This window comes from Semicossyphus pulcher, unplaced genomic scaffold (assembly GCF_022749685.1).
Source record: "Semicossyphus pulcher isolate SPU_LCO1_2020_fin unplaced genomic scaffold, fSemPul1.0.p SCAF_15, whole genome shotgun sequence".
In the NCBI taxonomy this organism is placed as follows: domain Eukaryota; kingdom Metazoa; phylum Chordata; class Actinopteri; order Labriformes; family Labridae; genus Semicossyphus; species Semicossyphus pulcher.
In genome coordinates this window covers 4946885-4973591 of record NW_027211659.1, presented here as the reverse complement: position 1 = coordinate 4973591, position 26707 = coordinate 4946885, and the positions used below count along the sequence as shown (strand labels likewise).

Below are 26707 nucleotides of genomic sequence, written 5' to 3'. Positions count from 1 at the left end.
AAACTATATCCACTTTAAATTAAAAGTTCACTTTAATGTTTAGATCTTCAAATATTCACTGGAAAGTCAGTAAAGCTGACTACTTATGTGACAGAAAACTTTTGATGGAGGCTGCACTGTTAGGAATCAAAACCAGATGAAACCTTAAATGTTTTGTTTTCACCAGATTTGAGACAAATTTATTCCTTAAAACGAAAATAAGATCTGTTTTTTATTGTTACTTTATATTCACAATCTTAACTGCAGACACTCTGCCGTTTTAGGTTATGAAAGGCAAATGCTTGTTGTAGTTGTTGCCTATAGAAGATGCAGATTATAATTTATGTGTGGCACAAAAAATGTGAAGTAAGAAACTGACAACTGCGGAGAAAGATGCCAAAGTAAAATGATAAAAAGAAGCAGCTCTCCTGCCGATTTATTGTTTCTATAAATCGCTTCAGTGTGAATCAATCAATCAATTAAATAGTATTTTTATAGTGCCAAATAATAACCAAAGTTACCTGAAGACACTTGACTGTACTCTGTTATATTATTTAGAGAGAGACCCAACATGAATCCACCATGAGCATCATCTGGCACAGTGGCAGAAAAACGTCCTTTTAACAGGCAGAAACCTCGAGCAGAACCGGGCTCATGCTGAAAAGCCGTCTGCCTCGACTGGATGGGCCGAGAAATGGGTAAGAGGGAGATGAACAAGAAGACAGACAGAGTCGAACTTGATCGAGTAGGTGAACTCATTTATATACACATGGTTACATCAATAGGCACACCGAAACACACAACAATGTCTGTTATATTTCCTGGGACAGCAAAGTACACCACTGGCCTCAGATGAATTGAATCTGTCATTCATTATTTATCAATGTTTGTAATAACTTGGTGTTGGTTTTGCACGCATTGCCCCGTTAAATGAGCGCGATCACATGAATCTGCTTTGCAAAACAAGCTTGTTTTTTTTTACCAGGCAGCCTCTGTTTTCCCTCTGTTTCAGTCGGAGCGGATCAATTAGCTTGAAACCAACAGATTCTCTGAAAGACTGAAATAAAAACATCCTATAAACCTAAAACTGTACACCATGCATTTAAAACTAGTCTGCAAAACAAATAAACATGACTTATAGTTCAGGAGCTGAAACCTCAGGAAAGCACTGATATCATCCTCTAAGGTTTTAGTACCAACAGGCTCACCTTCATGAGCTGCTGTAAATGTACCTGCAGACAAACTCTTCTCATCATCAGTCAAGTCGACAACTTTCCGTTTCTCCACAGTTGAATTAAGTTGTAATATTATACGCGTCTCAAATGTAAATATCAAACATCTTTGGATCATATTCAGTGGGCTTTAAACATTAGAAGAACTCAGCTGATCATGAAAGCACGAACACGATAATCACAAAAACAAAACGATATTTTCTCCTCACAGCAGCGATTTTGTGACGTATCCTCGCCTCTTGATTCCAGTGCATCGACGTTAAAAGTCAGTAAACAGTGTTGCGATGATAAAAACAGAAACGATGAGAACTAAATCAAAGCAACCGTGTTCATTATTTTTCTCTCAGTTCTGATACATGATGATATGTGCGTTTATATGTCAGAAACATTAAGACTTAGAGTAATAAATAATCTCGTAAAAAAAGCAGACATTAGAGAACATACAGGGAGCAGAAAGCCGTCTGATTGGTTAATTTACAGATTATAAAACCTGACAGGTGTGCTCTGAACTTTCATGCATTCAGGTGAACACTGTGTGTACTTATAGTGTCGTAAAAACAAGAGTGTAGTATAAAGTTCTCTCAGTAATGCCTCTGATTTTGTGCTTAAACTTGCTCTCAATTTCACATCATATAAGAGAGTTTTACTGGCTGCATCTTTACATCAGATGGAATCAATTCAAACACATTTAAAGTTATATTTAGTCTTTACAATCTCCTCTTAAATTTAAAATAAAGTTATGTTGGCCCAGACCATGCTATGTTTAAGAGCTCAAGTTTGTAGTGATGAACCAAATCTACTAGTTTAAAGACATACGGTGTGTCCGAAACCGCATGCTATCATACTAATCATACTAATCATACTAACCGTGACGTCAAATTGAGTATGTCATGCGTTCCCATCTCATAGTATGCAATTTTGTGTATGCGAGAAATGCCCGGATGTAGACCAGATCGGCCCGGATGTTTGAGTATGAGACGGGAGCTCACTGGTTGTTCTCAACCGCCCCAAAATGCATTGCGGCTATTCAGCTTCTACCATGGCAGGGATGGACCGGAGATCAGACCGGACATACGTAAACGATTAAGTCACGTGATACGGAGAATACGGCTCATGATAGTCAGGTTAGTAGGCAGTATGCAGTACATACTGTTTGAGTATGTAGTAGGCAGTATGTTAGGATGCGGTTTCAGACACAGCAATAATCTCGAAGATCTCAGTTTAATTCTCTTTGGCGGCACCTTATGGCGATTAATGGTAATTGCAGGAGTAAACTTCCGAATTTAATCAGACGTCCACGGTTGGCTCCGGTTGTAACTCTTGATTTTCCTGGCTGACGGTCGCTTTCCTTTTCAGACTGTTTGCTTCATCTGAGCGTCGAGTTTGTTTCTTTTTCTTTGGATTTTCACTTATTTTTGAAGTTGTATCTGTAGTCATCCATCTTTTCTTTGTTTGTTCAGCCATAGTAGATTACTGTTTACTCACAACACTTGCAGAGAGCGGAAAGGCAGCCGCTTAGCTCCGCCTACCCTCTCTGGCAGACCAACCACTGCTGGCTGATGGAAAACGCGTCACTAACTGGGTGCCACTTGGGATTTTTCTCTGCAAAATTTGCCACAGACACCCAGATGCAAAGGCTTTCAGTGGGCCATAGGCTCAATCACCACTGTGTTACCTCATTCGACGATAGACAGTGACTTAACAGACATTTTTTTAAATGAAAATCTTCGAGATTATCACTCTAAGTGCTTCGTATCCTGATCTTCTGACACTCGTCGGACTGGATGCGACACATTAGCCGCTTCATGAGATGGGTCATTTGGTCAAGTGGCAAAAACTACACACAACTTCACCACAAATAATTTAAGCTGTAAAAACCTTCCAGGACTTTCAGATACCTTGTGTACACACCTGCTTAACAAATGTTTAAATCATGACACATGCTCCTTTTTAAAGGGTCGCGGCCTTTCACGACCTTGTGATATAAATATAAATGTCGAGTATGGGCTTGGATAAAAATGCTTTCGATACCTCCGATGGTTGATGGGCCAGCAAAGCCCAAAGGTCTTATCTCATAACATCCAGCAATGTCCCGTCATGCTCAATCAGTTTGATATACTCAGGAAGTAGAATATGATTTCTTTTCCTCTCCAACATGATAAAAATAAAACACAGTGTGAGTAATGTGAAGCACTTAAAACCAGGATCAGCTGATATTTCACAACAGTTTCAGTCTAACCTGTTTCACTGATTAGCCAGAAAATAAGACATTTTAGTGCTGTGGATAAACAGTATACATGCTCATGAGCTCCATCTACAGGCAAGGCCAGCAACAGCGTTACATTGTTTACAATACTGCCACCTGCAGGCAATGAGCTGCAAATGCTGTGTTTTAAAAAGCTGTTGTGTTTGTTTATAAAAATAACGTACAGAAAAGTGTCACTCTTCTCATGATCACTTTGTGTCCTTTGTTTGGGTTTCCTTGTTAGTATTTTCTGTGTAAGACTAATAAATTATAAAGTAAAAAACAACAAACAAAAGCTTCAAAACTATTCATTTGATTGGTTTGAAAAGTTCTTTCTTGATCTGAAAAACAGCAGTGTGTAAGTCGTCTTCAGGAGAGACTTTTTGCTGAGTTGTCATCGATGTTACTCTCATTTATACGCAGCACTGTTAAGATGTTCTAGATCCGTGGTTCTCAACTGGTGGGTCGGGACCCAGAAGTGGGTCACGGAGCTGTTTTCATTGGGTCGCGGATGTGTGCTTGAAAAAAAAGAAAGTTGTGGCAAAAGGTCTATCCTGCGCTTTTATTTTGAAGGAGATGTGTTTCCTATGATGTGCGTGCAGTAGTACTGTAGTTTATTCGCACTCCATGTATTTACCATAGACTGTATAAAAAGATGGATGACATGACAGCTCCCTAAAAGTGAAGCCAAAACATTTCGGGCGCCCCCTGCTGACTGGCTGCAGTATAGGTCATAAAGCCCGCCTCCTCCATGTTGACAGGTGGGACATGAGTCAAACTATAAAATCAAAATACGATAAATTTTTCTCAAACATGGTTTCTGTCATTATAGTTAGTTATTATCATGCTGATTTACGTCCAAGTGTTCATTTTTCTGACAAGTTTATTTTTGATTAGTTATTTGATGCTGTCAAAATGATGATTGACAGCTCTGTTGACAAATTCGGCTCCTGCAGCCGATCTGTTCCGGGTGAGCAGAGTGGAGGACGATCCGCGAGTGGAAACTTAACTAAAAAAAATCACTACAGTCATTGAAGTTTCCATACCTGTGAACGTTAACCTCAGACCAACACAGAGAAGCTGTTCTGCTGTTAAACACGCCGGCGAGCGAGATCCTTGCTGTTTTTTCGGTAAGTTAAGTGTGTGTTTGGGTTAGCGGAAGTGGCTACCGCCGCTTCACTCGCTGAACTCTACTGCGCAGACTCTGGCTCCGTATGACGTCACCATCGCAGGATGGCAGCGCCTATCACAGGGGCTATTTTGGCATAAATTACATACAATGGGAGCAGATGGAGACGCGTTGTCCATCTATATATACAGTCATTGGTATTTACTGATTGGAGTTCTTGAAACTTGAAACATAGTTGCATTTATGTTGCACTTTTTGTGTTTATTTCTGTTAAAAAAAAAGCTGCTAATTGAATGAACTGTAGAGAGAATATTTTCCTCTTATGCGCTGCCACCTGCTGGTCACTTTGTGAAGTTCACATACTTTGATGCTTCGTTCTGCCTCGGTTCCAAACTGCACAATTTTTCACGAAATAAATTTAAGTTGAAATTTGGGTCACGATTTGTCATTAAGGAGTAGGTGTTGGGTCCTGAGGCGAGACCAGTTGAGAACCACTGTTCTAGAGGAATCAGAGAAGAGCAAGCTCCCTCCGTTGATCACGATTATGTCACAAGAAAGTGGACTTTGACTTTTGAGCTTTTGTACAATATTTGAATTGTAACTGAAAGAATTTCTCGTTATCTTGCTCACAGGCAAAAGGTCAAGAAATATGAAACGTGTCGCCTGCTGCTGTTACTTTCTTTGCCTGTAGGTGGAGCTGGTTCGCAGGTTCAGAAGTGTAGCTTTCCCGTGTGGAGAATCTACAGCCTGCTAAATGTAAGTGAGTTTGTGAGAGAGAAATGATCGAGTTTCATGAGGTGATTCACGTCTAAAATAAAAAGGTAAGGTTTTAACGGTACCGGCTGACAGCGCAGAAATGTTTCACTAACTCTTTTGTGGGTTTCCAGTATGAAATCGGCAGGAATGCATGAAAATCAAGTAAATCAAGTGTGTCAAACCCCTCCCAAACCCTCATATACACGACAGACACACACAAATACACACAGAGATCCCCCACCCAGCAGCACCCTTCACACAAACAAACACTCACAACCGTCTGTAACCTTGTGTCAAGTCAGGCCCGTCCTGTTCCCAGGCTTCACTGGCCCGCAGTGTCCTCGCTGCGAACGTTTAACAGCCGCTGCTTGTTGTTGAATAACAGTTAAATATTATCCCGATGACATCGATACTGTTGGATAAGTTTCCCTCTTTTACTTCCAAGTGTGGCTGCCGCTGTGAAACCAAATCACAGTTTGGTGATCAGAGCTCCGTTGGTCGCCCGCAGACCTCAGGACACCACAGGAGTCATGTCCCAGAGCTGCAGGAGAGCAGAAGGCAAAATCAGTTCGTTGCTCATCAACTAAAGAGACGATCGTGCTAAATCCGAGTTTAGACAGAGATGAGAATGTGATGCTCCAAGTCTTCAACAATGGAGAGAGACTGAATAAATGTTTGTAAGATGCAAGTGTCGTTTCCGCTCGTCTTTACGCCAATAAGTGTAAACATTTAAATGTTCAGTTAGTAAGAGTATTTCAAGGAATGTATGACTTACAATTATAAGCCATTCTGATTAGCAGTCACTTAAAACCACACTTATGAAATGTATGTATGAAGTGTCTCTTGAGAATGAGACCACCTGTCCCAAGACAAGTACCTGTCTAAATAAAGGCTAAATTAAAAAATGAAACATTCAGCAGCCAGGATCATAAAAAAACAGGTACATTTCTTGTATTTGAAGCTGGTAAATTTCAGAGAGAAAACGTACAAAATATATATGATATTCTTTATGATTATAAATTCCGAAATAAAACAATGATTAACTAATTAATGTAAAAAAAAGAAAAAACACAATGAAAAATCAGGGGTTTTTTGTAAAGTACATTTTTCACCTTATTTGGCATATTTCCCTCCCTCTCCCAGTTTCTTACATTTAACTTTTAATACCTATAATTACGTGAAAACACAGTTATCTATCAATATATCTATCAAAGTCCCAGACCCCAAAATCCTCACTTTACTGCAGAAAATCTGGAACAATTTTTTAAATTTGATTTTACGAAATAAACTGAATTGATTCTGGCCTTTGGTGGCTCCTGTAAATTTACTCATTATTTCCTTTCTTGTTTGGCACCTTTTCAAAATCCAGCTTGTAAACATTTAATTTTCAGTTGATATAAATCTAGTGTATATTCTTAAAGGGGGGGTATTATGCTAATTTCAAGCGTCATATTTCACTCTGTGATACCTGTGGAGTAGCTTAGCATCATTTACAGTTCATAAAACTCCTCATGTTTCTCACACTGGTGCTCTGTGCAGGCCCTCATACAGCCTCTGCCTAAAACGACTCAGTCAGCACCGTCCCTTTAAGAAACCCCGCCCCTACACGCCCACTTTCTTCTGATTGGCCTGCTGAGGCTGCACTTTGTGATGTCACAAAGTGCAGTGTGTAGAAAGAACAGTGTGAAACCTGGCGTTCACAGACGTTCTCCACAGCGCAGTAGCTAGCTAACTGACCGAGCGTTCTTGGTGCTCTGCGGCTAAATGTTGCAGATTGATTGGTTGAAATTGTTTGGTGCTAACTTACGTAAGCACGCGTGAAATTTAGTTTCCCTGGAAGAAAAAATTTTGATATAAGAATACGAAAAATTTGATTTTCTGTATTTTTTTGGCCTATATTGTCAAATAGATGCATAATATTACAGAGGATGTGATTTAAAAGGATTAAAATGTCATTTTTCATTTCACCTCGACTTTAAAATGTGAAACAGCAAAATACCGCCCCTTTAAATGAATCTATGTGTAAATAAGAGACCATAAATTTTGACAGGCCGCAAAACAGGGACAGGAAGTAGTCCAGCTTATCTGACAGGTAGCTAAACATAACAGGCTACAAAGTTCACACAGAAGGTCAACACTGGTCTCCAGCAGCTTAAAATTACCTCCATCATGCCAAGAGAAAAAAAACAGGACAACAAGCCTATCCATCTTGGCAGAGTTAAGAGCACAGCATGCTAATAAGTGACCCGCTAAATGTTAGTGTGCGCCTGCATGTCATATCTGGGACAAATAAATACAGGAGATCCTGTTTATCCAGACCTTGATAACCTTGTCAGTGCCAGAGGTGAGCAGGTTTCCAGTGGTGGGCTCATAGTGCATGTAAACAATGCTGTGCTTGCTGTCGTGGAAGGTGGCCGTGGGCGCTCGGCTGAAAGACACAAAGGGAGCGCCGGTTATTTTACTGAGAGAGGACTCCAGAAAGCAGCCAGCACAAAGGGTCAGTATATGACGGCGACAGAGGCTGATTGTTACTCACTCCTCGTCTGTGATGGACTCGTGGCAGCTGTCACACACGCGCACCTCGAACTCGAAGCCCATGAGGGGGATGGTGGAGCGTTTGGACGAACATTTGCCGCACACCGCCTGGCCGCACTTCCTGCAGTGGTGCTGGGGAACACAGGAGGAGCTCAACATGTCAGCATCGATTAGGAACAGTGTCATTCCTCTCCAGGAGGAGCAGAGTTAGACAAAATGTTCGTGGTAGCTTAATTAATGAGGTGGCAAAAATCATTGTTTTGAAAGTCTCCAGTTTTGGCAATGAAGTCATGAGTCAAGATCAAAGTCAAGGCCAGAAAAAGAGGAAATAAGGGAAACACTGCTCTTGATTTAAGTGCACCTGATTCCTGAAACAAAACAGAGCTTCTCCTTTAAGACTTTTAATTATGTTAATTTCAAATGAAGGGCTTTTTAGATAACTGTATTTTAATTAACATTTCAATTATCTTATATACGAGTTGAATTATCCCCCCTGATTTGAAAATGTCTTTGTTTTTAGTATCAAGCAAACTGTTGTACTGCCTTTACCTGTAAATGTATCTCTTTGTTGTTGTTTCTATTTTTGTTTGCATTCATAATTCACCCATTTAAATGCATATAAGGGTAATAAACTCAATGGTCCCTCTAGTATAAATAAAGCTTACTGAATAAAATGAAATGTCAAAGTCTTGAATCTTATGTTTTGGGACATAAAGAAATTGTTAGGCACAAAGTGTAATGCTTCTCATTACAGTTATACATAACAGTTATTTATTACCTTTAAAGGGAAACATATTTTAGCTAGGCAGTCAATGTTCTACTATTCTAACTGTTTCTGAATCACGTTGGTAAAGTTTTAAAAATTGTATACATATTTAAATTTCATAATTTTTCGGAGCCTCTCCATCCTCCTGAAACGAACAAGCTGTTTTGCCATTCAAAGGTCAGACCTTAGCCATACCTTAGTGATCCCACGTGGGGGAGCGACCACACTGCACTGTCACTCCAAAGAAAACATGGCTGCTCTTGGATCGGTTATTCGGCTTTGTATGTACAAGCCAGAATCACCAGGAGGTACATGAATGATAAGGTCTTAATGACTTGACTACAAGCTCGTGCAAGAAGGCAGCCTGAGGTGAACGACGGTGAATGACGATTGGTCGATTTCAGCGAAAGCAAGGTTCTACGTAGAAACCTGCAGCTGTTCTGAACGGCCCATTTCAGAGGAGACCTTTTTAAAAATGTAATTCTGGAGAAACACGGAATTATGCAGTTTTCACTTTTTTACTGTGAACGATAAACACCCAAAAATGTGAAACCCTTGCAAAATATGAGAATATCGCTACCGCTTTAAATAAACTTTAGAACTATCCAAAGGAAACAAATGAGTCATGACTTGTATAAAATTTATTTGACAAGAAATAACTTTGCATGTTTCACAGTGAAGTGTTTTCATCTCACTGTGATCGTCTGCAGTTTGACCTGTTGTGTTGGAATATAATGAAACATTTTTTCAGCTTTGATCTTGGGAAGAATTTTAAGTCAAAAAACAAAAAGTAATTCACAGATAATTTGCGTTTAAGTTACAAGTCATAAAGGATTTTGTAAAGCAATGTGATGCACAACGGCATTGCACTTTTTAGTGCACATGCACCGACTGTGCCTGCAGCCTGTTATGTTGCTCCTGTTCGCTTTCCTTCAGTGTTTTGTACATTTGTATTGTTTATAAAATTCACATATTTTACATTTTACTTACTTTTTCATGCTTCTTGTCTTCATCAGAACAACTACAACAACTGTGCAAACTGTAAGTATTTCTGATTCTGTTTTCAGAGTCTGATATTTGTGTTTCTATGACTGGCTTGTTTTTGCTTCTCTCCTAATTTTCCACTGACTCAGCAATAAAAATATGGTCTCGACCTCCTCTAAGATTGTTGTGCAGTCGAAAAAAGGCTACAAACACACACACTCACACACTCACTCACACACACACACACACACACACACACACACACACACAGCTGAAGTTATAACCATAGCATAAAGCCATTCCTCAGACAGAGTCAATAAAACAGCCACAGGACGTTTCCCGACCATTAGCGTAGCAGAAGAGAAGAGTCGTGTGTGTTTCCTGAGAAGCCTTTGGCATGAATTCAAAGTGTGGTGATTCCATTAACCTGATGTCTAAACCGGTGCTGGTTTATTTATTACAGTTCTATTTTAAAATTAAATTAACAACAAATCATCTTTAGAGGGGGTCGTTCGGTACCTGTCGCAGGCCGATCTTCTTGCTGTCCCACATCTGTTTGAAGTTCCAGAAGAACGGCTGCTCACACTTCTGACACGAGTCGCTGTCCAACCACTCCGGCGTCTGTGCAAACACACACGATTAAAAGATGTTTGTGTGTTTTTAAAGCACCATTTATAACAAAGTATAATAAGTCAAAGAACTAAATGTTATTAGTTTACAGACATTTTTGAAAGGAAGATTTGTAAGAGGAAAACTTTGATGTGTTGCCTTTTCTTTGTTTCTAAGAGGGAGATTGTTTAAGTGCTGTGTGTAGTTTGTGTGGTGTTTCCCTGTCTCTCTCTCCTGCACTCTTCAGGTGCCGCTCTCACTATCAGTTCAGCAGGTAACAGACCTGTGCTAACTTACCAATCTAAGCAAGAGTACAAAAAGGAGCAGAGAGGAGGCTGCCATTGCCAGTGGGACATTCGGCTGCTTGTGTCTGACGTTATTAGATTAGTGCTCAATGTTTCTTCATTGTTGTTATAAGTGTGTTGGAGTTATAGATCAGCTTCTCTTTGGTTTGTATTTGTGTATTAAGTTTGCCTTAGGTTAAAATAAATTCATTATTTTTGCTTTGTTCCTTTTGTCCCCTGGGTTTTTATTTGCTTGTTACTTCCCTCATCCCCTAACTCATTCCGGGGAACATAACAAGAGAGGAAAAATGTCTTAGTGTTAAGTTGTCCGTGGGTACACAAAGACGAAATCAAGTAACAAACTGTGAGGAGACAGGCAGATCACAGACGGAGAGGAGAGGAGGCTGAAGAGAGACTGTGTGTGTTCGTAAGAGAAAATCAATGAGCGTTCTGCTAATCTGGTAACTCTCAGATCTCTTAAGATAATTTATTCTAGAGTAGGAGGCACACTCATCCGTTTACAGCATATCTGCATGTGTGTATTTCCATTTTTTTCTTTGCAATATTCTCAGATTGAGTATGAAAATGTGTGCGTGTGTTTGTGGTTGCTGTCCCCCTTCATCCGTCTGCCGCGCCCTCTTCTCTCGTTTCTCACCTCTTGCCGCGTTACGTCCATGTTCCAGATGACGATGCCTCCGTCTGAGCTGCAGGAGATGAGCTGACGGGTGTGCGAGGCGAAGCACAAGCCCTGAACCTTTTCACTGTGGAGCACACAGACACACAACTGACATTTCAAAAGACATTAAAAATTAAATTCCCCACAAAAAAAATGCTCATCTTAAGTTCCTAAAGCCCCGAGATGAGTTTGTAAAATCACTCTGTTGTTCGATCAACTGCCCAAAAACGAAAGACAAGTTGGCGATGTTATAAAAGAAAGAAGAGCAGAAAATTTGAAAGCCTGAGCAAGAAAATATTTGAAAAAAAAATGACTTAAAACGATGATTTAAACATCTAAAGAGTTGCAGATATTTTTTGTGGATGGAGGAATAAATTAATCATTTCAGCTCTGAGTGAAAGTGCTTCAAAAAGTCCGACTTACGAAGATGTTTTGCAGCTTTTACAGAAAATGACTCTCGGGATGATTCACATATCTAAAGTGTAAAATTGCTACGTCTCTGAAAAGAGGTTTAGAAGGGTGCTTTCATTTTTATTCAGAGGTGGTTTGCAGCAGAATTGACGACAACACATTTAACTCAACATAAACACTAAAACAGTGAAGAATAGCACTTTAAATAACTCCACACAAGAAGACTATGACAGAGCAGACAAACATGTTACACGATTCTTACTTGTGTCCCTGCAGCTCGATGGCGGTGCCTTTGCGTCCTCCGATGTCCCACATGATGATGGAGTGATCCGAGCTGCCGGAGAACAGAACCCTCTGGCCCGGGTCCCAGCAGAGCGCCGTCACGTTACCTGGAGCGACACAGACAAACAGACACGAAGACAAACATGTAAGAGAAACACATCCACATACACCTACAGATAAACATCAATTAACAAAGAAGTTCATTAAGTCGCGGCAAGAGCAGAAAATACCATCACCATTCTGAGGAGGAGTCTTCTCAGAATTATTCATGACCTGCTGTTCAGGCTGTTTAAACGTGTGTCCCTGGGGCAGTCACGCTCTTGTCCTCATAGAGCTTGTTTTAGTTATAAAACATTTAAACACAACCAATTTTAAGTTGTCTCTTTTCTGACTTCTGTTTCTGCTATTTCAAAAAACTAGATTTTCGGGTAGGAGGGTAGGCGGAGCTAAGCGGCTGCTTTTCCGCTCTCTGCAAGTGCTGCGAGTAAACAGTAATCTACTATGGCTGAACAAACAAAGAAAAGATGGATGACTACAGATACAACTTCAACAATAAGTGAAAATCCAAAGAAAAAGAAACAAACTTGACGCTCAGATGAAGCAAACAGTCTGAAAAGGAAAGCGACCGTCAGCCAGGAAAATCAAGAGTTACAACCGGAGCCAACCGTGGACGTCACACATGCAGCACTGTCTGGATATCTGGGAAGTGTGCTCCCGCAGTTACTGTTCACAGGTGCCGCCACAGAGAACGAAACTGAGATCTTTGAGATTACCACTTTGAATTATAAATGAATAAACTTCTTATTTCATTCAAACTCTTTCTTCCTGAGCTCATCTTCAAACTAATTCAGAAGTCTCTTCATCCCTTAACTACAACCGTAAAACTTGCACCTTAAGACCCTAAATCCTACAGAAGACACCTTTAAAGACATTTTCCAAGGCATCCTTTTTTTAAAGCAGACTCTAACGCTCAGGATCATCAGGGACTTACAGCTCTTCTTCTTTACTGGCTACATGTAGCTGCAACCTGTCGGGGGCCGATCGAGCATCAACTGTGAATCTAATGCAGCAGTTGTAAGAAGCTCAATAGCAGACGTGAGGTTCCTTTTCCTCCGGACAAACGCTGTTTCTTTATCGAGTGTTCTTCTAAGTCTTATTTGTTAAGAAAGTTTTAAAAAGACGCTCTTATAGATCCAAGTATTAATCAATTTGCATTCAGTAACAGCGTTTCCCTCTCGTTTAGTTAGAAGGAAAAAAGCAGCCCAAGAGGGACTCGAGAAAAAGCTACTTATTCCTTTTTTTACAAACTGTTACTGAAAATAATAATGAAGAAGAATATTGAGATTTAGCTTCAAGGCAAATAGGTAACTTTAACATTTTTACAAACAAGATCTGAATAAATAATGTGCAGAAATCAATCCCAGTTTGTTATTGAAACAAATCTTTAGTTATGGGATCGGTGAAACGACAACTGCCACATATCCAAGATAGTTTATTTCATATACAGATAACGATACATTTCATCACAGAGGTAGGTAAAAGTAGTCACTGCCCGGATTCTTCTCCTGTTTGGTGTCGACCTGTTCTGACTCACTCACTTTGTTTGTGTTGCAGCTATGTAAATGTCCTCCAGTGCGTGTTGTGCAGGAGAACTCAGAGGAGTCTGATTTCAGACAGGAATAAATAATTCATAGAGCGTAATATAAAAAGATTGACGTTTTTCTATCATCGCTTAATACATATATTCATTGATTAGCCCTCTTGTAGCTTTTATACTGCAGCATAAACTGAGGCTGCAAGAATTCAGAGCTACGGCTGCAACTTATGACTTCTTCTATTATGGATGAATGGAATAATTATTAAGGCTTAAATTCCAGAAAAACTATTGAAAAATGTCCCTGAACTCAACTTGACAGTTTGAAATATTTTTGCCCAAACAACAGCCAAATTAAAATGATGTTCAGTGTGTGTGTGTGTGTTTAAAGTACCAGTGTGTCCCTTGAAGGTGGTGACCAGGCTGCAGTTGTCCTGCTCCAGCTTCAGGATGGTCACCTGACCGGACTGGTCCCCTACAAAGGCGTGTCTGGTCTCCACATCAAACCTGCGGTAGGGTTAAGGTCAAACAGGAAGACACTGCATCCTAAACTGAATAAAACAAACCAAGCAAGCAAAATCCCGCTCCAATTTTAAACTATATACTATAAGATTTGAGTCAAAGCCCTGTGTCGTAGCAGACGTCCAGTGTGTCAGTGGATGACTCTGAGCTCTTTCACCGGCCTTTGAGTCCGAGTCCTCCTCTGACCTGGTTCAGTCACTACACACCAACATCACCACAGCTCTGTCCGCGGTCAGCGTAGAAGGGATAGCAACGACCGCACGAGGACTGACCTGATTATTCTATCCAACCTAAATCCTTCTGACTTAAACAAATAGAATCTATAAATATAAATATAATCCTATCATATATCAATCCAATCTTCTTGTGCTCTTAACAATATTTAAACAAATAAATGGATGCAAAAACAAAATGTTACAGGATAAAACTTAAAATAGACATTTAGACCAAAAACATAGGACTGTTGAAACACAAAAAATTAACGACAAAACATGACATGTCGAAACCAGGTGTAAATGGGGTCTGAGAGGAACGGCCCACCTGGGAGCTCTCCCTATAACTACATGCTTTTCCCATTTACATTTGCACAGCAGAGGGAACAAATGCCGGCCAGCTGTTGGTACAGCCATAAAACATTCAATGACAACATTGAGATAGAGAACGCCATGGCTGCAGCTGTAAGCTCGTTGTGTGTTGTGGATTTTATCACAGCAGCGTAGTTCAAAAAGAGACGCGAGTTAAGACTTCATGGTCCATTTGTCCATGTTTTCATGTATTTTTAAAAGGTAACTATTCTGAGCTGTTTTACAGATGTTAAAGGGCCAGTTCGCCCGATTTTCAGCATCAGTCCTATCATGCTATTATGTGGAGCTAATGCCATTATGATCGGAAAAAAAGCAATTTGGCTCTGTGCCTTTGGAGGACGCTATCCGCTTCTCCAATGGGCCCTGGAAAACCTGGCCAGGGAGCTCGCTCAACTACACTTCCTCAATCTAGGACGCCCGCCTCCGATGTCGTGCCTCGTTCAAAATCGTCAGGTTTGAAACGTAGACTGCAGACCTGAAGATTGTTTATTCTCGTCATATTTCACATTCTGTACCGCTCTGAGCCGTTGCCTGCAGCTAAACGGTCGTATTTCACTCCAGCGTCTCTCGTTGAGCCGTTCCTTTCAGAGGGAGGGGCGCAATGCATGCTGGGTGTTGTAGGAATGTAGAATGGGCGAAACCACGAGCTGTTTGTACAACTTTCCCCACAGCTATGGCGCCAATTTCAAACATTATTGCTTCTGTTGATTACAGAGAACACCAGCTTTGACTGACATCTGCTTTTTCCAGGGGCGAATTGCTCCTTTAATAGATGGCAGTAGCTGGTGCTGCATTGGCTCATGTGTTCCACCAGCACCATATATTATTTCATTCAAGGTTCCCCAAGTGCTGGGAGAAAATCACCCTAAAGTAGGACCTAAAAAGGTTCCTCGTAAATGTGTCCAAAACAAGTTCTTGCAGTGTGAATGAAAGAAAAAGGTGCAGGATCTACTTCTGTTTCTAGAACTATGAAAAACTATCTTGCGTCCAAAGCACCTACTGTTCAAATGTGTCTTCTGTCTTATACTTTACATGTCAAGTTGATGTAGTTTTATTCTTCCAAAGGTCAACAGTTCTCTGCATGCAGTGTCTCTAATCTCTCCAGAGAGGAGAGTCCACAGTTTGGGAACCACACGTCTAAGCTGAAATCAAGCTTGTTAAGAAGTGACTAACATGACCCTTGTTTAAACTGCAGCAGTCACTAAAGCGCTGACACAGCAATAAACTAGATCTCTTTCCTCCACCTGCTAACTGCAAAACAAACACTCAATAGCTTCATTGAAATGTGGCTTCTCGTTACAAAGAGCCGCTATAGAAACGGCCCTTATTATCATAGCTGAGGTCACTCCAAACAGAAGCTGCCCAGGTCACTGCTCAGTGTCTCCTCTGCCACTGATTCTCACGCCGCGCTAACCAGACAGGTTAGCATGAAGAGGCTAGCAGGATACCAGCAGTGTAGCGACCTCATGGCAGCTCATTGGTATGGATCAGTGTCGCTGCTGAGCGCTCACAGCCTTTCATGTGGCCATTACAGAAACCTCCTCAGACCGTTTCCTTGACAACAGCATGACTGATGCCTATTGTTAGCCCTTTTTCCATCAGAACAAACTAACTGGAAGCTAATCTCAATTGCCCTGTCTTGTGTTGCCGTGGCCTTAAAATAGACCGTGCTGTCATAATAAAAGGCAGAGATTTTTCACAGTCCAGAGCACCAAAGATGGCTCGACACTTCCCACTCTGTTACGTCCACTTCACTCCATTTAGCAGGAGGCTTAACTGTCAAGTTCACTGAGCGCACTCTAGAGGCCAAGTAGCCCACACATCAAGACGACAAACAGAGCAGGAGGTGAAGGGGGAGGGGAGGGGGGCACTGAAGGATACTGTAGTCCTGAAACCCAGGCGGCGGTGCGATACGTCCCCAGCTGCTGGCCGCTCTCGGAGCAGTGCCACGTGAAGTTTTTGTCCTGGCCGGTGCTCAGGAGCCACTCCATCTCCAGCACAAACAGCACCACTGTCACTCTGCCCTGGTGAGCTGCAGGTACACAGAAACACACATTAATACAACACGTGAGATACATTTTCACATGCACTTCAATCACAGTGCAGGGGCGAATAAAGAAATCCTGTTTTGTAGCGGACGCTGCTCCGACCTCACACGTCGCCATGACAACGGCGAGAGTTACTAAACTTACCCCTTTTTTTCCCCTAAGGATTATTGTAATATTTTACCTTTGTTGCAGTCCTTAAGAATTTAATTTCCCTGCTTTTTTGGTTATTTTGTCATGTCAAAGTATTATATAAGCATTATACAGTATTAGTAAATGTCCTTTGTTACGTTCGTCCTGGCCAATAAAGTTTTGTTGTTGGTCATGTGACCATGCTGCACGCAGACGTGGTACAGCGCCAGAGAGACCGAGAGCTGGCGGGTGGAAGCGGCACTTGTTGATCCCGTCTTTTATTTTGCGTTTCTGTTGGTCTACCAGGCGAACACGGTAAATATTTGGTTATTTTACTTGTTAATTTACTGTCTTTATTTATTTCATGCTAAATGTTTGAAATTGTCTTCTTTCGTTTTGTAGTCTTCACGGTGTTTGATAATCTTCTGTGAAGATTAAACATGATTGTGAACATCAGTATGAGTCGTGGATTCCTTCAAAGACCAGCAGCTATATGTTTGAATAAGTTAAGTGTGCCGAAACTGCACTGAAATAAACATTTTACACTCTGTTTTGGAAGAGGAAAGACAGCTTCTATAGTGCCTTCTGAAGCCTTTGATCTCTGCAAAAGATCTCATATACACTTGGATGAACTTTTTTCTAAGTCTTAGAAAGTCTAAGTCTTAAGTCTTGTACTTAAAGAAAGTGAGTTAAGGTGAGAAAAAGAACTCTTGGTCCTTGTGATTGCTTCTACCTGGTTATGCACCATAATTGTTTTTATGTCCTTGCCCTTAAAATGCATATTACCTGGATATTGGGTGATTTGTTTGTAGTGTGTCACAGGTACATTTGTCTGTTTGTGGTTGTAGCATTGTTTACCCTGCTCTCTTGGCTAGGTCACAACCACAAAGAGACTTTTACCTGTTTAAAGTAAAGGGTTATAAAAGGGCAACATTATAATAGAAAATAAGCAGTTCGGTTGGCTACTTTGGACATTAAATTTGTTTATACTTCCACCCTCGGAGATGGAGTAAAAAGCCACGACAGAGAGGGAACGAGAGATTAAATATTGTTTGATGAATGGGGATAACTGCACATTTGTCTTTCCTAACATAAAGTATTAATGTTGTTTACAAAGCTTCTGAGATAACAACTTATGTCGTAAAATAGTGGCCCCTTAAAGTTGGGCTTGACATCTAAACCTGCAACTGAGGTTTAAAGCAAATAATGTCAAAAAAATCAAAGACGAATAGTTGAAATTCAAATGTTAAATACTTTACCACTTTTTCGAGTTGCACGTTTTACACATTTTGTCCGGAAATGTTTTGAATTAACTGACTCACTCACACGTACGCACGCACTCACACGCACGCACACGCACACTTCCTGTCTCACCCTGGTAAGTGTTTGCCGGGGTCATCTTATTGTAGTCTTCTGACAGGATGAACTCCTGAAAGACAGGAAGTGGAGATAAATGGTCACGTTTACTGAAGTCAGTAAATCTATAAATGCCAAACCAATAAAATTACAGAGTCCATATTTAAATATGTACGTAGTAAAAGTGGAACATCACACATCCCCATAAAAAGTATCCAACTCTCCTTATAAATAGTAGGGTTTCCTCTTGCAGAAAGATAAATACCTTTTTAATATACGAATGCAAAACAACTCAGGAGGAAACAAACTGCAGGATTGTAAACAGACCAGTGAAAAGAAGAGCAGTTTGTGGTCTGACAGTGTGCTTTCCTGTGAGGCCGCCACCCACCATAAAATGACTTTTGAGAACGAGAAGATTTAAGTTTGTTCTGACGGGGCAACTCGATCCAAAACATACAGCTCGCTCTGTGACGTTCCCAGACAACACAACAAAACCTGCTGCATCATAAAAAGGAGTGTCAGGAGTACAGGCCACTCTATCACCTTAAAGTCCATTAGTATCAGAGTACCTGGTCATATAATAAAACTGCCTAAAATAAAGCAGCTTGTTAGCAGCCACTAGAGTCTGCAATGCTCATTACCACATACTGGTTATTTTGCTGTTGTTAGAGCTCTGAGGGTAGTTAAAGCAAAGGCTACTGGGTCATTAAATTCTAAAGGGTTCACCCTCAGAGAAACAAGGCTATTCTTAGTGAGTGAATCCTCCAAATACAGGAAATAAAATACAATTATTCCCATTCTCGAATATAATACAGGCCCACACGTCCTTTAAACTCGGCAGAAATGTTATGTTTGTGCTGGAAATAAGCCAACATATTCACCAAAGTACATACAAGATCTTCCTGTCAACATACAGACAAAAATACATCCTACTGGGATGACATGCGGACATCAGGTGACGCGTACTGAAGCAGCAAGAAAGGAAACAGTCTTCAGCTGAATGAGGAGAACAGAGAGAGAGAGGTCTTTGGAAGTCGGTGGTTGCACTTACACAGATGCTGCCAGTATCCATCCCCACAGACAGCCTCCTGGTCTCGGGGTTAAAGGACATACAGGAGCACTGAGCTGGAGACACAGAGACATGCAGAGATAACAGTTAGCTCTCTGTCTGAGTGTGTGTGGGTGTTGTTGCTATTTGAGGGAAACTTTATTTGCTACTTTCCTGTAAATTTTACTGTTTCGGTCATTTCACTGTCACTGTGATTTCTGCTGTAGTTTCAGCCACATGTTTGAAGGAAGATATCGATATAATAACTTTGGGAGTGCTTTCATGCAATGTCCTCCTTAGTGGATTGAGAGTGGCCAGTTAACTAAATGTTTATACATACAGTTAAAGCGGTGACAAGGAAGTAAACTCAATTCAGTACAACCATAACATGAAGCTGAAATGACAACTAGACCTCCACTGCAGCAGAAAATCTCATTAGACTCCATGAAATCATGTTCATAGACAAAGTATTGTAAGTTTTACTCACATTACATTTAGTCATTTTTTAAGGAAATAGCTGTAAGTAAATTTAGCTACTGTAAGCGGTTTTCAACTTCCCTTGTCACTCTTCAGCGTAAAATCGGGTGTGCCTTGTGTTTCCCCGAAAGACAGGCGACAAAATATAACTCACCATTTTCTGTTTGACAGGTTTGGTATAATGCAAGTACAGACTCAACAACATAGGTCTAGTTTTTTTAGACACTCTAATGTTACACATTATTCCTTTGAATGGACAGTCGTCAGTGCTCTCTGTTGGATGCTGTTTCTAAACAACCTCAAACATTACTCACAATTTCACACGCCACTAGAAAGCACATTTAACACAGGTCTGCGGTTGCAATTTTTTCGCATTATTTTAGGAAGTGCTGATTTTCAGGCAGGATGACCGGATGAATATATGTTTGGTATTCTGACCTCTGCTAGTAAAAAAGCGATTACAAGGCGCTGGTTGCTTCCTGACCCCCCCAGAATACAAGAGTGGATTGATATAGTAAATGACATTTATGTTAAGGAAAAGATTACTTTTTGTCTTTTCCTTTTTCCTTTCTTTCAAGGCAGGAGAACTAAAACTGCTTCGTATTGATGTACTTAATATATATACTGTCGTCCCAAATTAAAGAATTAAAACAAAACATTACTATGATACTGATTAGGGGTAGACCAATTATCGGCGCCAATATATATATTTTTTTTTAATCCGACGGCCGATAAGAGATCAATTTAAAACTGGGTTATTTTGGCTGTGATGCAGCCACGCCTCTCTGTCTGCAGTCACTACTCTGTCTCCAGCATTGTCCCACCCACAGCACTGATTGGTTACGCGCAGAGCCATGGCACAGGTAACAGCCAATCAGCAGTGAAAGCTGTGCATGCAGAGTGCTCACACACACGGCGGAGAGGAGAAAAAGTTCATTTCTTTGCAAATTTTATTAAACTTTGTTTTATTTACTTTATAAAACTTCAGGAAGTTATTTATTTATTTATTTATTTATTTATTTATTTATTTATTTATTTAAATTTTCAGTTAACTTTATAAGAGATGCTGCTGACCCTGGGAACTCCCTGCACTTTTTGTTTGTTTAATAAACATATGCTTAAAGGCATTTAAACTAAGTTAAGTGTTGGAGTTTGTATTATTCAAAGTTTTGACGCCAATATTTTCACTTTTACTGCAAATGAATATCGGCTCCAAATATCGGTTATCGGCCTCCTTGACTACTAATAATCGGTATCGGTATCAGCCCTGAAAAAACCATATCGGTCTATCTCTAATACTGATAGTATGGATTAATCAGTCTTGTCCTAATACTGCACAAGCTAATAAGTTGTGATTCAACATGAGCTTTTTAAGCATCTCCTGTCGGACGTGATGCAGGCCTCGGTCCCGGCCCCCTCATGCCCCTCAAGGATAAGCAGGTACAGCTAATGGATAAATCTCAACAACAATTTAACATTCACAGCTTCACAACGGTCACACACCGGTGGGTTTGTTATTCTGTCCGACCCCTTTGGGCTGATTGCAGAGTACACAAAACATTTTTACTCCTCAGTCTGTGTTGATTTAAGTCTCTCGAGCAGAACGTGTTTTGTTTTTGTGTTGGCAATCTGCCTCAGCGTTTTTTATTTAGCATTTTCAGTGCTTCCTTTCTTTGTATTGTTGAACAATATTTTATTAAAGCGGAAGCTAATGTCTTCTTGTTTTTCTGGGATTACAATATACTTAAACAGCAACAAAAATGCACGCTATCAACGAAAGGTCGAAACTATCAGAATCTGTGTCTGTGAAAAATCAACTAAACAGCTGTGAGGTCAGCATGCAGAAACAAATGCAGCAGCAGTGTAGGATAAAAACCATTTGGATACTGATGCATGCTGCTTAAAGACTGTGCAAAATAAAATATATAAGAATATATTTGTTTTTTTCTTGAAATATTGCTTTATATGGTCGTTCATTGAAAGGTTCTGTGAGAGACTGTACAACTATGTAAGAACTTCCTCTCTGTTGAACCCTGCCTGGTTAAATGAGATAAAAATAACCCCAGAATGAAAATACTGCAGATAATTGAGATGTTTCATTGTTTCTACAACGTGCTGTCGCAATTTCCTGGATGCATTGGCTGAGCTTTAGGGACAGAAAATAATAATAAACGTGGGACCAAAGTCCCTGCAATTTGACCTCATCTGAAAGTTTCCAGAGGACACAACTATCACAAAAAAAAAGAATGATGACGCAACTAAAGAATGCACAGATGCCTTTATAGATGAGAAACTCCATTCTGGGATAATTTCCTATTTCTTGTTTGATTTATTACTCAGTGTTAAACAGTTTTGTTTTGTGTAAGATAAATACTGAAAATAAAGTCTGTATATCTGAGAGAAGTTATCAGTGTGTTATCTTGTGCACGCTATTTCCACTTGCTCTATCAGTAAATGAAAATGTTGAACGTATGCAGCCTCTGGCACTGCTATTGTAAACCACAGATCTTGCTGATGGTAGCACGGGATTTCCTTCAGTTGCTCAACTGAAGGGAAACAAGGACAAACAGTGTCACAGATGTGCAGCACTGCAGTACTGTTGAAAAGGCCAGCACCACTTGGACTAACCCCCCTCAAACCCCCCCTCCTCTCAGAGTGGTACGTTCTGCCTACTGATTCACAAACACAACAGAAGAGAAAGGACAAATTGCTGGTGGAAATTCAGGCGATAAAACACCAGTGTTTCATGTTGTCGTTCTAAAAAGTGAAGTCTGTGCAAATTCAGCGTGTCCGTCATAACGAAAGAGGCTCGCACCAGATAAAAGAGTCAGGAAGAGTTAACAAAAACAGGAATAAACAACACGTCTGTTCCAAGAACTACATGCTATCTGGACAACTTTGCTGACTCATGTTTACACATATTCAAGGCCTTTTTGATTACACTGAAAAAGCCAATCGTTCAGCTTATTCAAACACAGTCACTGTGTTAAAATGAAGGCCATGAAACAAGCTACAACAGCATTGTAACAGTGTAATAAAAAAGGATACTTACATGTCATAGTGTGGTAGACGCTGGGCCAGTACTGTCCGCTGTCTCTCTTCAGCCATATTCGAATCGTCCTGTGGGATCAAACAGTAATTTTTTTAGTCTCTGCATTTTACCGGCCTTCTGAACATATTGCACAAAAACTCACAGGGAAAAGATGTGTTTCAACTAAATGCACACATGAAATCATTCTACTGTGAAGCTTTGCAACACTTCCCAAGTCTGAGTGAAATTATCTCCATGTTTCCAAATGCCTTCATCTCTTTGAAAAGGGCGAAATATCTGACTGTGCTCACATCCCCAATCACAACATTTCACCAGCGCTTTCTGAGTGAAATTTAATAGTGGATATGTCACAAGTTATAAGTGGAACTTATGGCTCATAAATGTGTAAATATAGCTAATCAACAAAGATGTAATGGGCACGTAAACTGGTAATTCCTCAGGCATTATAAGACCTTTGAACATGCACTGGCTCACGCCCACCCTCGAGCACTTGCATATATGTCAACAGACTGGATACACATTACACATCCTAAGAAGAAACACATATACACACAGCCTAAGGAAAGTTAAAGACTGGGAGAGCAAGGGGGGAATTAAAGCACTTAAATTCTAACAAGGGATCCAGTCTAAATGAAACCATGTTAGGCTGACTCGAAATGCCCCAACATGTCAAACACACCCATAATCCAACATGCACTTTTGCTGAATTGGTCTATATTTAGCAACTAGCTGGCTAACGTTAGCCATTATTAAAACTGTCCACAACTATTAGTTAAATCTATAAAAAGAAAACTTCTATACTTTTCTCTATCGCGATGTCACCAAACCAGCGGCTGAACTGCTTTACGGCTACTTTAACGTCATTTTGACAACACTTTTCGTTCTAATCTTTGCACGTGGGAGTGAACCTGGAGCGAGAATGAAACAGACTGAAATTAATTCTGATGACTCTATATGACCTACAAAAGCAAACCAGACTATCAACGAACAATCAATGCCTGAAACTGCTGGTGGGGGGTAGGTGTCAGACGACGCGATAAATTGCACGCTGCCTTTTGTTGACATTTTCCAGGGCAGAAATATAAAATGAGTGATACATATGACTGTTAAAGAAAGCAGGCTGAGAGTTTTCCTGAAAAAACACCCCTTAACAATGTACAGGACAAAATCAGGAAAGCGATAAGAGGCATTTCTTTGTCCACAGGGGGCGCCAACATCAACACAAACCAAATGTTCCTCACAGCAGCTTTAACGTGCAGAAAACTGCTCAGCCCAAGCGGAAAGGGAAACTCACTATGTTTTATTTGTGGAGTGTTTAATTCACACGGGATTATCCAAGAATAGGCTTTACCATGTGGTTATTTCATATAGATTAATTATGTGTTAAATTACCAGAAAACTTGCTAAATCATGATATATATGTCATAGTCAATTGTAAAACATATACCGAGGAGCATTCTGTCGTTAACTAGCATGTAATCCAATCCACTTTATTTATATAGCACATTTTAAAAACATCAAAGTACCTAAGTGCTGCACAATTAAATTAAAAAAGCATAAATAACAACACAGTGAAATACATAAAAACATAAAAAGCACATAAAAGCCCGTAAAACACATAAAATTACAAGGCAGTTGTGCTCGAATGACGGTGTCAGCTGACACACAAGCTATAGAAATGTTAAGGCATGTTTTCCTCTTTAACCATAAACCGTTGGACTGTTTGAACAGTCAAACGACTGTGAAATTATTAAACCAGACGGTGGCATGAGCTCAATCAATAACAGACTGGAGCGGCGACATTGTTGCGGGTAAAACATGGCAGGTAACAGTGGTAAATTGGATTTTGGTAGATTAATTTAAAGCATACCTGTCCTCAGACACGCTGATAACGCCGTCTTCTTTGGGGATGATGACCGCGGTGCTAACAACATCTTGGAAAGCCTCGATTTTGCTCAGCAGACATGGCTTCCGAGCCTGCGGTTGGGGCTGAATTTCGGCCGCCATGGGTTGGTGGTGCGTAAACCTCCGTCAACGGTCCTTGCTCCGGGAAACATAACCCAGCCCGGTCCGACAGCAGAGCCTCGGATAGGAGCTGCTAGCTAGCTGTCAGCGGGCAGCACACGGTGTTGTGACGGCTGCCAGAGATGCTGCTAGTCAGCTGACATCACACACACCCGCCTACTACCAAACACGAAGCACTTCCGGTAAACAAAATAAGACTACCGGCAGAATTGTTGGTGTTTTATTTTCAAAATAACAGCGTTATATTATATATTATGTTCACCATGTGCAATAATACTTTTCTATATCTGGCTATATTATGTGCAATACTTCCGCCTGTTTATTAGTAGGAGCAATATAGTCTTTTCTTAATAATTCATAATAACGGTAATAATCGTCAATACTACTGCCAATAAAACTGCAACTATTACTTCCTGCCTACTTTTGTAGATGACTATTGTAGTTTTTCCTTTAGGCGCTGTCTCTTTTGCATTTACCCATACACTTTATACTTTGCATTTTCACTGATATTTGAGTTGTTGTCTTTTTTTGTATTTCTCTTATTTGTACATTCACTTTATATTTATATTTATATTTTTCATTTTGGAACCTCGTTATACCCTATATTAATGCTTTATAAGTGCAATTATTGTATTCATGGATGAAAAGGGCTGTCGAGCATCTGGATCCAAATGATTTTAATTACATCTTATCAGTAGTTATATATTATATTATATTTTTACTGCATTGGCTGTTTAATAAAGAGATTGATACTTTTTTTTATATAAATGGCTAGCTTACATTATAAACTGTTGAACTGATGACTTATTACAATGAGCATTACCCAAGTGTGCCCAACTTTCAATAAAATAAAAAACAGATATATTGTATGCTTTTTTTATGAACGTGAAGACTTTGTTGGCTTATTATCGGCAGCTTCACGTGTTTCACACTGACTGAAAGTTAAAAAGAAGTCAAGCCAACTTGACAACAAACATCTCACTTCCTGTTATGATCTTCAAACTAAAATGCTCATAGACAATCATGATTATTTTGGTAACGTTTTTACGTCCTACTAAGTGTTATCCGAAACAAATAATCTCCTTGGGCGTTTGAGCACTGTGTGTTATCATCAAAAAACACAACAATGTGACACATTACCTGAAAAAACTCCTTGTACTTTTTGTAGGCTGTTCACAAAACTCGTAAAACACTAGGCCAAAGATTTCCGGCCACAATGTTTCTGAACTTCAGAATAAAGGTCCAACAATAGTAGAGCATAATAATAAATATATTACTAGACTACTTTTTGCTAAACTGAATGCATATCTAAATAATATCACAACTTATGGCTGTGATGTAAATTACTCTTATCAAGGTGGCGTGTATTTTAAAGGAGGAAATCGTCAGATCCTCAACAGAATGTTAGTTTAAAAAATGTCACAGTGTAACAAATTACAAGTAATAGTCCCACATATAATATACATTTGAAAAGTAATTGTATTCAGTACTTATTTTACAGAATGGTCCATTTCCGGCAATGGTTCGCTAGATTGTTTTATTGGTGTGTTAGCAAATTACAACATTTTGAGCAGGTTCAGGAATTGAAATCACTTTTTATATGGGTATATTAATGTATTATATAATAAAATTCCAATTCCGGATATAAATGATTAAGTAACTCAAGTTTGTTAAAAAAATAAATAAATAGGATAATATAAAATATAATGTGGGTTCTTTAATAATAGTTTCCTCCACTAACTCTCAATGAATATCATATAACTTGGATCACATCGCAAATAAATGTCAGTACAACATGTGAACAATTTAGCCCCCTAGATCCCGTTACACCGTCCACATAAATAATTTTATTCTGAAAAATGTGTCAGTGACACACCGGAAATAGAAGTGTTGTGTGTGTGTTTCCTCAGAGAACTCTGTCAAACAAGAGGCAATGGACCTTCCTCATCTTTGCTATCGCCTGCTACCGGATGGTTTCCTCCTA

General features: G+C 39.9%; 1 protein-coding gene across 1 annotated transcript; it reads right to left on the bottom strand.

The window, feature by feature from the left end:
- Positions 1-716: 716 nt before the first annotated feature.
- Positions 717-24747, bottom strand: wdfy2 (WD repeat and FYVE domain containing 2). Its single transcript, XM_069663394.1, has 12 exons — positions 24569-24747; positions 22699-22766; positions 19173-19246; positions 18140-18194; positions 16470-16620; positions 13877-13989; positions 11869-11995; positions 11175-11280; positions 10146-10247; positions 7878-8008; positions 7661-7769; positions 717-5882 (listed from the first exon to the last, which is right to left on the bottom strand). Exons 1-12 carry the CDS (start codon positions 24703-24705, stop codon positions 5853-5855), a joined length of 1203 nt encoding a protein of 400 aa, XP_069519495.1. The 5' UTR covers positions 24706-24747; the 3' UTR covers positions 717-5852.
- Positions 24748-26707: the final 1960 nt, after the last annotated feature.